Here is a 14,600-nt window from a genome sequence, read left to right on the forward strand (position 1 = left end):
AAAATTTTAGTTGAAATTTGTATAAAAAAAAATTTGAAAGAAAAAAATAATCAGGTTTATTTTTTTTTATTTTTATAGATTTATAAATTTCTTTTATCACCATACCCTAAACCCATCAATCGGCACCATACCACCATCACCGTTAGGGGTGGGCATTAGGACCGGAAAACCGAAACATCGAGTTGGACCGAAAAATTGGTTGACTAAAAAGTCAACAAACTGACACCAAACCAAATTGAAACTATTTCGATTTCACACCTTACCAAACCCGACTGGTTGTATATTATTTAAATTCAATGCTACATTTTTAATCTCATAACTAATATTTCTCAAGCCCAATTTCAAAATATCTCTTTTTTCTAGGCCAAATATTTCTCTTTGTATGAAATTGAATCATTTTTTAATTTTCAAGCAAAAAAATAAAATTTTAGTTGAAATTTGTATAAAAAAATAATTTGAAATAATAATAATAATAATTCGGTTCAAAATTTAAAAAGAAAAAAAAATTAGACCGAAACCGATTTAAATTGAACCGGCTAGATTTATAAATTTCTTTTATTAAAACTGAACCAATTAAATAATACCGACTTTAATCCTGATTTGAGGTGAAAGCCGGCGAACTGCGCCCACCCCTAACCTGTCCTTTTATTTGGTAATTCCTCCATAAACCCCGGAAAGGATAAAGAAAAGAAAAAACACAGTGAACCCTCACACACAAAGTGCAGCTCCAAGCTTCCAATTCCAATTCCGGCAGCTTCCCGCAGGTACCGCCAAACTTACAACCCAGTTGCTTTTTAGTTTTTCATTTTCCCTGCGTAGTAAGTATTTTGGAAGAATTTCTTGGTTCCCTCTGTAATCAACCAAGAGTAGAAAGGATTTTTCTTGGTTTGGTTTTTATCAAAATCAGGGCCTCTATGATTTGTTTTTGTTTCTTTTTAAATCCTGTAATAAAGGTTTCTTTGTATAATTAGAGGGAAATTTTTCGAGATATAAATTGGTCTTTTAGTATGGCAACTTGGAATGCAAATCTGTACAATTTAGAGTCTTATTGTTTTCATGTAGTTTGGACATTGGGGTTATGTTTTGTGCACAGATTATTTATTCATTAAGTTGTAGTTCCGTTGTGGCTTCTAAAAAGAAGTGGAAAATCCTATCAGCCTCCATACGCATAATTCCTTGATAAACCCTGCACTTTAAGGAAAGACTTCACGTTTTCGGCAGTTCAAGTAGAACAAGCTAGTAGTTCTGAGCTTCCAATTTTAGACTTAGGCAGCTTCCAGCAGGTATCAGCAGCACACCCACAACCCAGTTGCATTCTTATGTCTTCAATTTCATTCATATTAAGCTTTTTCCACTGAGAAGTATTTGGGAGCATTTCTTAGAATTGCTTCTTTGTAATGAACCATGACCAGAAAGGATCGTGCTTGAAACTATGTAAAAAAGGCAGCAAAATACATTATAGGTGCATATTTTGTAAACAACAATTTAAGGGGGCATTTAGTTAATTTTGGAATAGCGTGGAGTGTTAATAGGCTTACACCTCGCCTTGCAAGCATAAAACACCTGGTGCCACTCCTTCAAGGCTTCAAATTTGAAGATATTTCTGCTATGAGTTGATAGACGCTTTGCCTTGCAAGACCAAAAGAGAGAAGTTCTGATGTAAAAAACTAAGAACTGATCCTCTGAATAAATCAGCCAACCTCCTAAATTTACAAAATAATCCCCAGCTGAATGCTAATAGGTTTCTAACATCTTTGATTTTTCTTTAATCATTTGCTTCTGCAATTCCTTGTTATCTGGAAGCATTTTTGTTTTGTTTTGTATTTAATTTTGAGTAGAGTACTTTTCATTTTATCTTCTAGGAATTTTTAGTTTGTCTGGGTTGTATTTGAGTTTGGTTTTGGTTTATCAAAGGTCAGGGATTTTTATTTATTTGTAAATCTTGTATTAATGTATCTGTTAGAGATGTGGGAATTGTTCGAAGGTGATATAAATTGGTCTTGGTGTGATAACTGGGCATGCAAATCTGTAGATTTTAGATCTTTTTTTTCTGTCAGATTGTTTGACTTTGTGGTTATGTCTTGTGTACAGAGTGTTGAAGGTTCGTAGATTAAAGAAATTCTTTACCCATCTCTTTCCAGTTTTTTACATATTTTCTAAACTACGTTCTAATTGTCTAAGGGACAACAAAAAAAAAAAAAGAAAAGAAAAAAAAAGCCTAAAGAAGACAAGGCTCCATTATTAGATTTGGCCCAATATGTGTCTTTGACTTTCTTGATGGAATTCTTTTGTACAGTTTCTGGTTTGAAGATCAACAAGTCAAAATGCTCGTTATTGGGTAACACACACAATAGGATAGTTAAGAGGTTGGCAGAGTTGTGGAAATGTGGAATAGGCCCTTGGCCTTTAAAATATATAGGCGAGCCAATGGGGTGTAAACTGAGGTGTACTAGTTTCTAGAACCCAGTGTGGAGAGGCGGTTGCAGAGCTGGAAGAGGGCCTTCTTGTCAAAAGGGGGTTGTTTAACTCTAATTCAATCGGTATTGGGTAGTTTGTCTTACCCTATTTAAAGCCCCTTGGCTAATTGGGACCTTGTTAGTAATGCCCAAAAGATGGGGGGTTGGGATTTGGCAAGCTTATCGGTAAAAAATAAAGCTTTGCTTTCCAAATGGCTTTGGAGATTTCCTCAGGAAAGGGAGACGTTATGGAATAAGGTAATAAAAAAAGGCAAGTATGGGTTAGCAAGCAATGGTTGGATTCTAACTCAGAGGTTAAAGGTAGTTGAAGGAACCTGTGGAAGGACATTTCTCAAGGCTACGAAGCTTTTAAGAATTGATAGAAGCTGATAGTCGGGAGAGGGGATAAGGTGAGATTCTAGGAGGATATTTGGTTAGGGGCAACTCATACGGCAATTTTTTAATTTTTTAATTTTAATTAAAATTTTTTTTTTTCTGAGGTTGCACAGGTTATCAAGATATCATGAATTATTCATTGCAGTTTGCACAAATACCTTCTCTTTCTCTTATAGCTGGGATGTTGGCTTTAGGAGAAATCTGAGAGAATGAGATGGTGGAGATGACAATCTTGCTGAGGCTGCTAGAAGAGGTGAGATTATATCTAGATAGAGAGGATTCGAGAAGATGACGCTTAGAGTCTTTTGGTAAATTTTCTTGTAAATCCTTTTTCAAATGGCTGAGACACTTACCAGGCAGTCCTCCGTTTCTTCCTTTCAAATTGATTTGGGAATCAAAGGTTCCAACCAACCAAGGGAGGGTTAACACCTGTGATTTACTCCAAAGATGCAGGCTGGGATCATCTTTATGTCCACACAGTTGTGTTTTATGCGAGAAGGCAGGGGAGAGTGTGGACCACGTTTTCTTGTCTTGTACTTTTAGTTGGAAGCTGTGGAGTCTCTTATTTAATGATATTAAATTTTGTTGGGTGGCGCCAAAGGACTGTTTTTCTTTGTTCAGTGAGTAGTTTAAAATATTGAGAGGTGGTAGAAAGACTAGATCAATTTGGGGATGTCTGGTGCTGGGTATTCTTTTGGCCTATTTGGTTGGAGAGAAATCAACGGATGGAGGAGGTGTGGGAAAAGGCAAGGTACTGGGCAAAGCTCCGGGCTTCTGTTCTCCTATTTTTAGGAATATATACATTTCTACCATTATTGGAAGGCTGCAGTATCTTGATTAGGATTGGGATTTTCACATAGGTGTATATCTCTGTATTAGTTTTCTTGTTTCTTTCTGTTATTGGTGGATTACTTCTCCACTTTTCTGTATGGTTTATTTATTTTTATGGAATAAAATTTATTGTATTCAAACATACACCCACACACGCATGCAAGACTTATCTCATCAACTGCAAGTAAAACTACGGTTGGGGAACAAATTTACAGGCTTTTGTAACCGAATTGTTTCTTATGTATTCCGGCTTCAAATTTATTGCCATCTTCCTCAAAGCAAATGAAATCATGTTTTAATTTGTTTCAGAAGTAAGTTCACCATTTTTTGGTTTTTGGTGTTTGGTTACAGATCCAAAGAAGCTATGGTGAATCAGCCAGTGGGCAACGATACTGATAATACGGAGGTTTGATTTTTTTATTATTTATTTTCTCTTCCTTAACTTAGATAATATGTCATCTTGCTCGAGATTTTTTTTTTCTTTTTTTTCCTTTTCTAAAACATAATTTTGCTTCTCTTCTTCTTTATTATGTGTAATATATACGTTCATTTGTCGTAGGTGTGTAAGGTGAATTCCAAATGAGAATAAGATACGCATCATGTGTATTAATTTTTTAGGAATGTTTTTAGTGATATTTTTGGATAATATTGGGAATATTTCTTCATTGAATTGCAATTATATTGTTTTCTGATTTTTTCCGTACACAGTACAAAACCTTCGTGGTTATTGTCAAACTCTCTAGGGTTTACTGATGAAAGAGATGCAAGAAGAAATCACATAGTTCAGTCCTATCTCTGTGGTTGTATTGAGACTTTGGATCAGTTTTTTTTTCTATTAGTTTCCTGCTTTTGTTCAAGGATTGAAATATCAGCTGATATATCTGTCGACACCGATACTGGGGAGGTAAGGACATATCTTTCCCTGTATTGACGATATATCCCCGATAAGTGCGATATTCCCGATATTTTGCCAATATCCCCGATATTTGCCGATACCCATAACAGAACCCAAAAAAAATTCAGAAGTTTTGAAGGCAATTGAAGCAAATTGAAACCCAAAGATAGCTAATCTTTGCCCAAAACCCTATAATTTATTAATATGAAGAATCTATGCACAGTCCACTGCCCACATACCTCCAATCCATCTGAAGCGGACATGGCGATCAGTTTTAGATCTATGAGCATAGGAACTAGACCTAGTACTAACTCAAATGAATCTTATGATGGCTATGGTTCTGTCATGTCTGATTATAGTGGAACTAGTTATGGAGCTCAAGATGATGAAACAGATTATGGACCTACTAGTTGGGTTAATCCTAACTATCCCATATGTGGGAGGACAGTAGGGAGCTCAAGAGAGACCTATGTGCACCATGTTCAAACATGGCTTACAAACTGCTCGGGTTACATAACTTGGTATGACTATTGTATGATTCTAGATGGTTGTTCCTCATTGTTTGAACACCTAAAACCCATACGAAAATCCTGATCTAATCACAAACACCAACAAAACACAGTTCACAAATTCCTCAGTTCAACAAACAACAAACAAAAGAAGAATTTTTCAAAAGCTTTCGAGACATGAACGTCTAAAAAGAATTATAGCAAAATCGGAGAAATAGAATCACAACGGAGCTGGCCATCGTGAACTCGGCGGTGAAGCTGGAGCTCGGTGGGTTCTGGGTTCTGCGGGTTGGGAGATGGGGGGTGGGTTTCAGGTTGGGTTGGGATCTGGGTTTTGAGGGGGTGGGCTAAGGAGGAGGGGGAATGGATTGCAGGAGAGAGGGAGAGACTGAACAAACACAAACAGTTATCCCCAATCCTGTGTAGAGAGTCCATTCAGGTATAACTCCACCTTTACATTATCACTAAAAAACAATAATCAAGCTTTCTCTTTCAATTCAATGACACAGTGGAAGTGGAGTGAAGTAAGAACTCCAGCGAACGTTACAAGAATCCATTTTTACAAACAGAACCAACAAAACAAAACAAAAGAGACAGAGACACTGAAAGAGATAAACCAGTTATAATATCTAAAAGCAAAACCAAGAAAACTGGCAGTGAACACAAAAAGGGCAACATAAATTCAACAACCCATTATTGCAAACTTATCCAAACACACAAAAAGAGTATAAATTCAAAGACCCGTTTAGTGCATGCAGCTGAATTTCTTTTTTCAGTTTTTCTTTTCAATTTTACAAACTGTAAATAGAGCCAAGTAAATCCTATGTGGTTTCTACCAATCACAAATTGTTTGATATGGATTTGTATTGTAAACTTGTGAAGATGGAGGTGGGGTTGTTAGGGTTGATGATGGATGAAGAAGGTGGAGTTGGGGTCAATATGGATAAAAAACCCGAAAGGACGCTTTTACCCGCTCACTTTGACAGATAAATTGACAGAGTTAGACGGTAGGACCCAATTGGAACTATTTATCTAGTTAACGGATGTAATTGTCTTAAAAAAAAGTTCACGGACCCAATTGCAACTGGGGGCCAAGTTCAGGGACGTCTATAGTAGATAACCCAAAACTCAAAGAAAACTGTCAAAGAGGCTTTGTTTTATGCTTTGATTTTGGTTGTCCTGGGATAGTTCATGTTTTAATTGGTAACGGGGCTATTCCAGTCAATTTTGAGTTGTGAACAAATGGATATGTACCAAGTATTTCTAAAGCACTTGGGCGAGCTTGGTTTGAGATGATGGATCCATGGCTAAAATGAGCTGAGAAAGACTGAGAAGATGCCACAGAAAAATGGAAAAAAAAGAAAAGATAGGAGAGAGAATGAATATTCTAGAAGGCTGTAGCATTTATTACCGAAAAATATGCTTTGATTGTTATTGAAAGAATTGGTTTGTTTAATCTCATTGTAGCCTAATCTAATGGTTGAAAACGTGTGTTGAAACTTGTGTAAAATTTATGGTGCCATGATATATACATTGATGCACTATTAGTGGTTGAGATTTGATCTCAACAGATTTATTATTATCTTTTAATAATACTTGTACCTGAATTTATTATTATTTACCTGCATGTACTACCCAAAACTCTCCATCTCTCGTCCTCCATGCCCACCATCTGGTACATCTCCATAGCCTCGATGTGCAAAAGATATCTTACTTGCTGAAACACTCTTTTTGTATTGCATCACATATTGAGCTTGACATATAGGATAGCAAATGTAAAGGAGGCTGCTTATATTTGCATGATGCATGGGTATGCATCTAAAGGGCTCTCCATTGCTCTGCGCATTGCCTATTGCTAGGTTATATGTAGTTGATACCATTTATTTTGACACCATTTCATACGTGGATTGGAACAGGGCAAGGCATATGGAGTTTGAGAAAATAGCCAGCTGATAGAAAAATTAAGAGCATAAGTTCCACCGAATTGAAAAGGTCCATATACATGAGGTGCACCAAATTAAAAATTAGTCTATGTTCGTGTGAAATAATGAAATAGTGAAATAAAACATGTAAGAAATTTTTCTAAGAAAAACATGTAAGAAATTTTTCTAAGAAAAACATGTAAAACCTTATCTCATTAACTGTAATAAGAACTGCAAGTCGGAACAAGCATACAGTTGTCTGTAACACAATTGTTTCTTTTGCTTATTTGGCTTGGTTTCTTTGCTAAAGTCTTGGTGTTCAAAATCATCTTCCACAATGCAAATGATCTCACAGTTTAGTTTATTACATAATGGAGCTACCCATTTTATATATTTGTTTAATTAGATGATATTTTACTTATTATTATTATTTTTTTGGTTTTTGGTGTTGGGTTAGAGATCCAAAGAAGCCTTGGTGGAGAATCAACAGCACGACAACTTCACTGATGATACAGAGGTTTCCTTTTTTCTTCCCTTCCAAAGTCGGATTATTGGTTATCCTGCTAGAGGAGAATACTTTTCTAAACCTAATTTTACTGTTCTTCTTGTTTATTAGCTGTAGTATTTACATTCATATGTAGTATGTGTGGAAATTACATTCCAAATGAGAATAGGATATGTAGTGTGAGTGTTAACTTTTTAGGTACTGTTTTGGATAATATATTGTCATGCCTTTTGGCTAATATATGTTATTTTCTGTTCTTTGTTGAATTAAAGTTTTGTTATTTTCTGGTCTTTTTCATAGAGTGGAAAAACTCCTTGGTACTCCCTGGAGCGGGTGCCAAAGGGGTAGTTATTAGTTAAGTTGTAGTTCAGCTGGCGTGTGCCAAGTGGCTAGTTATTTATGAAGTTGTTCAGCTGGAAGCAAGAGTTTGATGAGGTTACATTGGTAAGGTAGAACCAAAAGTCTTGCCATACGGTGGATATTAAGTTTCATTGTTGCTTCTATCAACTTGACAATGAAAAGTTGATATTACCTCTCTGGTATGCTATGCAAGAAATAACCTTATTTGTAGGTTTCAAATATAACTCTGAATGACTCATTGATGTCCTAAAACACTTGCTCAATATTAGAGGAGTACTAGAAGACTCAAGACAATGAGTCATTTTGAGACAAATAAATAGTCTCGTAATAGCATTTGACATTAACTGTTCAAGTTTTTTACTTCTTTACTTTTATTTGTTTTATTTATTTACTGATTCTTGGACTGTCATTGGAATTTATTCTTAAACCCAAAAATTCCCTATTATTAGATTTAGCCCCATATGGGGCTGTTTGTTACACAGGCTTGGCTTGGACTAAATTTAGTCCCATGTTTGTTTCATCTAATCCTAGTCTTAGATGGGATTGCTAATATCGGGCCCACCAAAAACACCTCCTTAGGAGGGGACTACTAAACCCATGTGGAAAGCGAGGATTAACTAGTCCCATGCTCACCAATGTTTAAGATGTATATATTATATTATAGTAATAATAACATATATTATTATTATTATTGTTATTATTATGTACCCATATATATTATATTATATTATACTTACATACACATATACTATAATGTGCACATATACACGTACATATATATTATACATGTATACATATGTATAATATATGCATATATGTATAATATACATATATATATATATATATATATAATATATGTGTAGTACTAATTTTTAGGCATTAGACCCCATTTCACAGAAATTAGCCCAGTCCACCCAAGCAAAAATTAGCCTATCATATTCAAGCAGCCTTCAAAACAAAATCCAGTCAGCCACACCTCATTGATAGCACTTCTAGCTGTCGTCTTTGAGAAAGAATGATTGTAATTTTACTTAGATCTTTGCATATAAGAAATAATAGCCCACCACTATAAAAAAATGCCTCATTGTGGCTTGTGTGTGCGCAAGCCTTATCCCATTAACTGCAAGTAAACCTACCATTGGGAACAAACTTCCAGTTTTCTTAAACCAAATTGTTTCTTTTGCTTTCTTTGTTAACCGAGACCAAGTTTTAGTGCTCAAAGTTCCTGCCATGTTCCACAATGAAAATTAACTCACAGTTTAATTTGCAAGATGTAGTTACCTGTTTTGTATATTCCAGTATTTATTTGGTTTATAATTAGATGCTTTGTACTTTTTTTGTGTGTGTTTGGTGTGGGGTTAGAGATCTGAAGAATCCATGGGGAATCAGCAGAACAACATCGTCGGCAACAATACAGAGGTTTGGTTTTTTTCTTCACTTAATTTGGATTATTATTAATTTTTTTTGGCAAAGCTTAACTCGGATTTTGGTCATCCTGGTAGATGAGTTTTGTATTTTATTTTTTAAACGTAATTTTACTTTTCTTCTTTATGCAATTACAGTTTTTTTATAGATCTTTTTGTACTCCGTAGAAAAAAGCTTCTTGGTACACATAGGAGTGTGCCCCTAGGGGGGCTGGTTATTATTTAGTAGTAGTTCAGCTTGCAGATGGAGTTAGAACGAGGTTACATAGTAGCTGAGGTAGAGCAAATAATCCAGCCATACTTTTTATATGCTAACTATCTTTGTATCTATCAACTTTTTCTATGATAAGAGGATATTATCTCTTTGCAAGATTTGCCTCATGTATGGGCTTCAAAATTAACTTTCAATGAAAAAATTAAAAGATTAGTTAGTGATGCAGGGCAGAGGCTATAAGCTGCTGTCCAGCGACCCAAACATACCAAAAATACAGAGAATAGAAGGATTAGCAGTAGAATCGAAGTTGGAACGAAGATAATTGAGTACTAGGGCAAAATCCCAATAGAAACTCTATAGACTAATGTCTGAAATTATATTCATCAACAAAAACTAAATACAAGAGTCCCTTAATAGCCTATTTATACTAGAATATAGAAAACCTAATTGACATAGGAGATTAAACCAAATCCTAGTAAGAATAGGAAAACAAGTAAAGTAACTAATAATTTAAAGTAAATAGAACCCTTGCCCAATTGTGTCACAGGCCTAAGTAATCTTAGGGAGCTTTGTTGATGCTCCTGCATCAAACTCCCCAGGTTGGAAGAGACTCGTCCTCGAGTCTAAGCTTTTATCAACTAAGACTCCATGAGAAACTTGAAACTGAGTTCGTCCTTTCCACACAGCGGTATTTTGGATATACTCCATGAGAAGCTTGAAACTGAATTCTTCCTTTCCAAACAAAGAGATATTTTGAATATCGAACCACTCTTGAATACTTATGTTTATTTTCTTGCATCAATTCCACCGGATTGGGAAGAATTCGTCCTCGAATTCCAGCCTTTTGCTGAAAACTGTCCAAGCACAATTTCCACTTGCACAAAGTGTCTATAGAACTTTGGCCTTGAAATTGAACCTTCCCACTCCAAAGAAATAGATACTTAGAATATTTGATCTTTTTGGACCAATTCCAGTTATCTTTAGTAAACAATCTTGCAGCCCAAAGAACCTTTAATCCAAAAGATAGTAGATTGACTAGATCAATGAAGCTCTTGGCAATCTGCAAATTAAAAGCATCAACCCCAAGAAAATCAACATACTCAGAATTATCAGTTTCTAAACCATCCACTTGGTCTAAAAATTTTAGTGTTTCTTTATCATCTTCAAAGATGCCTTCAAGACCCTCTTGCTTCAACAAATTTTCAGATGATACTCTCTCTTTACTCTCACTAAATACTTTAACAAAAAATTTCTCCACCCCAAAACAAATTTCACAATCGTCTTCTAGGGAACTAACAGAAGAATTAGAGCGAACCGCTCCTTCCAATCCGCCTCTATCACCATCATCATGGTTTCCAGCTTCATAAAAGGGTTTTACCTTTTCTTCAAAGTCATCCTTACAACCACCTTCCGGTATGTCTAAGGGTTTGCGGTTGCATTCCGGAATCTCCATATAGGCATCCGTGCATTCCTGTTGTTGGAGGGCTTGCACCACTCTCGACAACTCTTCCATCATACACCACACCTCAGCCATCTCTATTTGTTGGGCTTGGTTCCCTCGTCCACAACCTCGAGCACGTCCAACCATGGTGTGAAACAAGGATTAACCTGGCTCTGATACCAATTTGATGGAGGGCAGCAGCTATAAGCTGCTGTCCAGCGACCCAAACATACCCAAAATACAGAGAATAGAAGGATAAAGCAGTAGAATCGAAGTTGGAACGAAGATAATTGAGTTCTAGGGAAAAATCCCAATAGAAACTCTATAGACTAATGTCTGAAATTATATTCATCAACAAAAACTAAATACAAGAGTCCCTTAATAGCCTATTATACTAGAATATATAAAACCTAATTGACATAGGAAATTAAAAACCTAAGCAGGAAATTAAACCAAATCCTGGTAAGAATGGGAAAACAAGTAAAGTAATTAATAATTTAAAATAAATAGAACCCTAGCCCAATTGAGTCACAGGCCTAAGTAATCTTAGAGAGCTTTGTAGATGCTCCTGCATCAGTTAGGTGTGAAAGACGCATAAATGCAAAGACACATTAAACAGTAACAGATACTTATAAAAACTAAAAAGATACAGTAATTCTAAAACAAATGAACTGTGATGCAAGAGCATCTACAAGGATTTTCCAAGACTAAGTTGGCTTGGCTCGGGTCGTAGCTAGTTAGTATTTTAATTGTTTTCTTATCTTATGTTTGTTTTGTTTAATTTCTTATGTGCTATGTTTTTTCCGTACAATATTGCTTTGCTTCTATTCTTTTAAAGTATTCATGTGAGTTTTAAGTATTTTGAGGGATAGCCATTTAAGTAAATCAAGGGCTAGGATTCTAGGACTAGTGTATCCCAAGTATAAATACTGTTTGAAGAGGCTTTACATGAAGTTTTGTTTATCAGTTTATTCCAGAAAATCAGATTATCGAGTTTCTCTTGGGACTCTTTGCCCTAGAACTCAATTGTCTTCATTCCAACTTCGGTACTATTGCTTTATCTGTCAATTTTTCTGTTCATTGTTTTGAATCATTTGTAATGTTACAGCGATTGGACATCAGCTTTACACTTCTGCCCTGCATGTTAATTAGAATGAATAAACCATGCATAAATCCATAGTTTGTTTAAACATTGGATTACAATTTAGATAAGTGTCCATCTACAAAAATGAAGAGCTCCTATGAGGTTCAAACAATGAGGAACAACCATCTAGATTCATACAATAGTCATACCAAGTTATGTAACCCGAGCAGTTTGTAAGCCATGTTTGAACATGGTGCACATAGGTCTCTATTGAGCTCCCTATTGTCCTCCCATATATGGGATAGTTAGGATTAACCAACTAGTAGGTCCATAATCTTTTTTATCATCTTGAGCTCCATAACTAGTTCCACTATAATCAGACATGACATAACCATAGCCATCATAAGATTCATTTGAGTTAGTACTAGGTCTAGTTCATATGCTCATAGATCCAAAACTGATCGCCATGTCCTCTTCAGATGGATTGGAGGTATGTGGGCAGTGGACTCTGCATAGATTCTTCATATTAATAAATTATAGGGTTCTGGGCAAGGATTAGCTATTTTTGGGTTTCAATTTGCTTCAATTGTCTTCAAAACTTCTAAATTTTTTTTTGGGTTCTGTTATGGGTATCTAGAAATATCGGGGATATCGGCAAAATATCGGGGATATCGGCAAAATATCGGGGATATCGGCAAAATATCGGGGATATATCGTCGATACAGGGGAAGATATGGCCTTACCCCCCAATATCGGTGTCGACAGTTGAAAAACCGATATATTGGCAGATATATCGGTGTATCGGCTGATATTTCAATCCTTGGTTGTTACCAAGAAGTAGCTATTGCATCAGGGGAGTTGGGTGAATGATTTGAGTCTGATTGGGGGGACTGATCTAAGCATGTTTCCCTCTGCTATGTTTGTCGTACAATGCTCTTCTAAAGTGGGTGTTCAAGTGTAATTGGCTCTCAGCCCTCTTATATTACTTGAATAGCTTATGCTAATAGTGTGCATTGCATTATGTTTAAAGAAGCATTATATTTGCTAATTAATTAGTTTCTGTCCATACTAGATGTAGATGAGAGAGATTGTGGTACGCTTTTTGTGATTCTTGCATGAAGTGGGTCATGCTGTTGTATATTTTCGCAAATCACCCAAAGAATCATATAGTGGGGAGTAGATTCAAGTAGTCATGTGAGGCTATCAGTAGGTATTTCTAATTCTGTCTTATGTTAAGATGTTACAAAGCTATCTTTTGAAGGTGTCGAACCCTTACCTAACACTCGCACTGATAAGAGATGAAAATGGTTTAAGGTAATCTCATATTAAACTAAGTTTGATTAATATACGTTTATTTATAATGAGCCTGATGCCTAGTGTTTATATATTTTGTCCAAATTTAGTTTAATTGCCCCTCTTTGCACTCTTTAACTTTGCCAAAGCAGAGGCTGCTAACTAATAACTTTGCCAGTCACCAGAAGCTGTTTCAGAAGTAAATGTTTTATTTTATTTTATTTATATCCATGGAAAAGCTTGCTCGGACACTATTTGTGGTTGTGTGGTTTTAGTTCCTTGGTCTTAACATAACATAGCCATCTTTTTTTTATTTTTTATATAATTGTTTTCTGTTTAAATAGATGTCTATGGAGTCTGATGATCAGCGTAAGTGGCCTGATATTGAGGACAGCTGTAAGATACAATCGATATCAAGCGGTGAAGGATCACCTGAAGTTTATTTTTACCCACGCAACGGGTCACCTTCTAAGACTAAGATGTCAGGACCCAAGCAGTTTCTGCAAAAGGCATGGAAATGGTTTCCAGGAAAAGGAAGAAAGTAACTTCAGCTAGCTGTTCTTTCCTTCTTTTTGTTTTTCCAAATTTTGAAATCCCATTGACAACATTGCATTGTTGTAAGATGGTTTCGATAGCTTTATTTTTCTTCTGGAATAGTTTCCACATTTATGGTTCCTAAAAGGCCCCTTTGTTTAGTATCTCTTGTGGAATATGGGCCCCCCTTTTGCCAGTTTTGGTCCAACTGAAGAATTCAGGGCTGTTTCTATGGTCCCCTTTGCGATTCTTCAGGATCGAATTATGTGGCCTTGGAGGGTGGTGGTTTGGCTATCAAAATATGGAAGATGGTGAGGTCTTCTGGTGTGCTTGTGTGCAAGTGGATAAAGGGAGAGAAACCATAGGAGTTTTATTTTAAGGCAAAACGTCACTTTTGGTCAATGTGGTTTATCACCTTTACCGCTAAGGCATGTGGTTTTAATTTAGTCATTTTTGTCCATGTGATTTTAATTTGAAGCAATTCAAGGATGATTTTCCATTTCTGTCAAATTTTTTTAACTTAAGGTTATTTTTTGAGGGGCAGTTCAATCTAAAATTATTTAAAAAATGAATATAAATGTTAAAAGAATTTGGTTTCAAAATAAAATAAAACATCTATGACCCCTTCTCCTCCCAACCCCAGCCCCCACCAACAGTCCCTAGCCAGCCACCACCTCCCTGTAACCCAACTTAAATTAGTTTTAAAATAAAATAAAATAAAACATTATTTATCGTT

General features: G+C 35.7%; 1 protein-coding gene across 1 annotated transcript; it reads left to right on the forward strand.

Annotated features, from left to right (window-relative positions):
• Positions 1-631: 631 nt before the first annotated feature.
• On the forward strand, positions 632-14,367 carry LOC117619938. The gene is made up of 5 exons (XM_034350014.1): positions 632-764; positions 4,035-4,089; positions 7,467-7,526; positions 9,237-9,293; positions 13,675-14,367. Exons 2-5 carry the CDS (start codon positions 4,048-4,050, stop codon positions 13,873-13,875), a joined length of 360 nt encoding a protein of 119 aa, XP_034205905.1. The 5' UTR covers positions 632-764; positions 4,035-4,047; the 3' UTR covers positions 13,876-14,367.
• The last annotated feature ends 233 nt before the right edge of the window (positions 14,368-14,600 follow it).

Source organism: Prunus dulcis, chromosome 2 (assembly GCF_902201215.1).
Source record: "Prunus dulcis chromosome 2, ALMONDv2, whole genome shotgun sequence".
In the NCBI taxonomy this organism is placed as follows: Eukaryota; Viridiplantae; Streptophyta; class Magnoliopsida; order Rosales; family Rosaceae; genus Prunus; species Prunus dulcis.

Bases quoted from the DNA above. Each gene is read 5' to 3' on its own strand.
- LOC117619938 (XM_034350014.1), top strand. From the start codon at position 4,048: ATGGTGAATCAGCCAGTGGGCAACGATACTGATAATACGGAG. The intron at 4,090-7,466 runs GTTTGATTTTTT...GTGTTGGGTTAG, and splicing joins ACGATACTGATAATACGGAG to AGATCCAAAGAAGCCTTGGT. The intron at 9,294-13,674 runs GTTTGGTTTTTT...CTGTTTAAATAG, and splicing joins TCGTCGGCAACAATACAGAG to ATGTCTATGGAGTCTGATGA.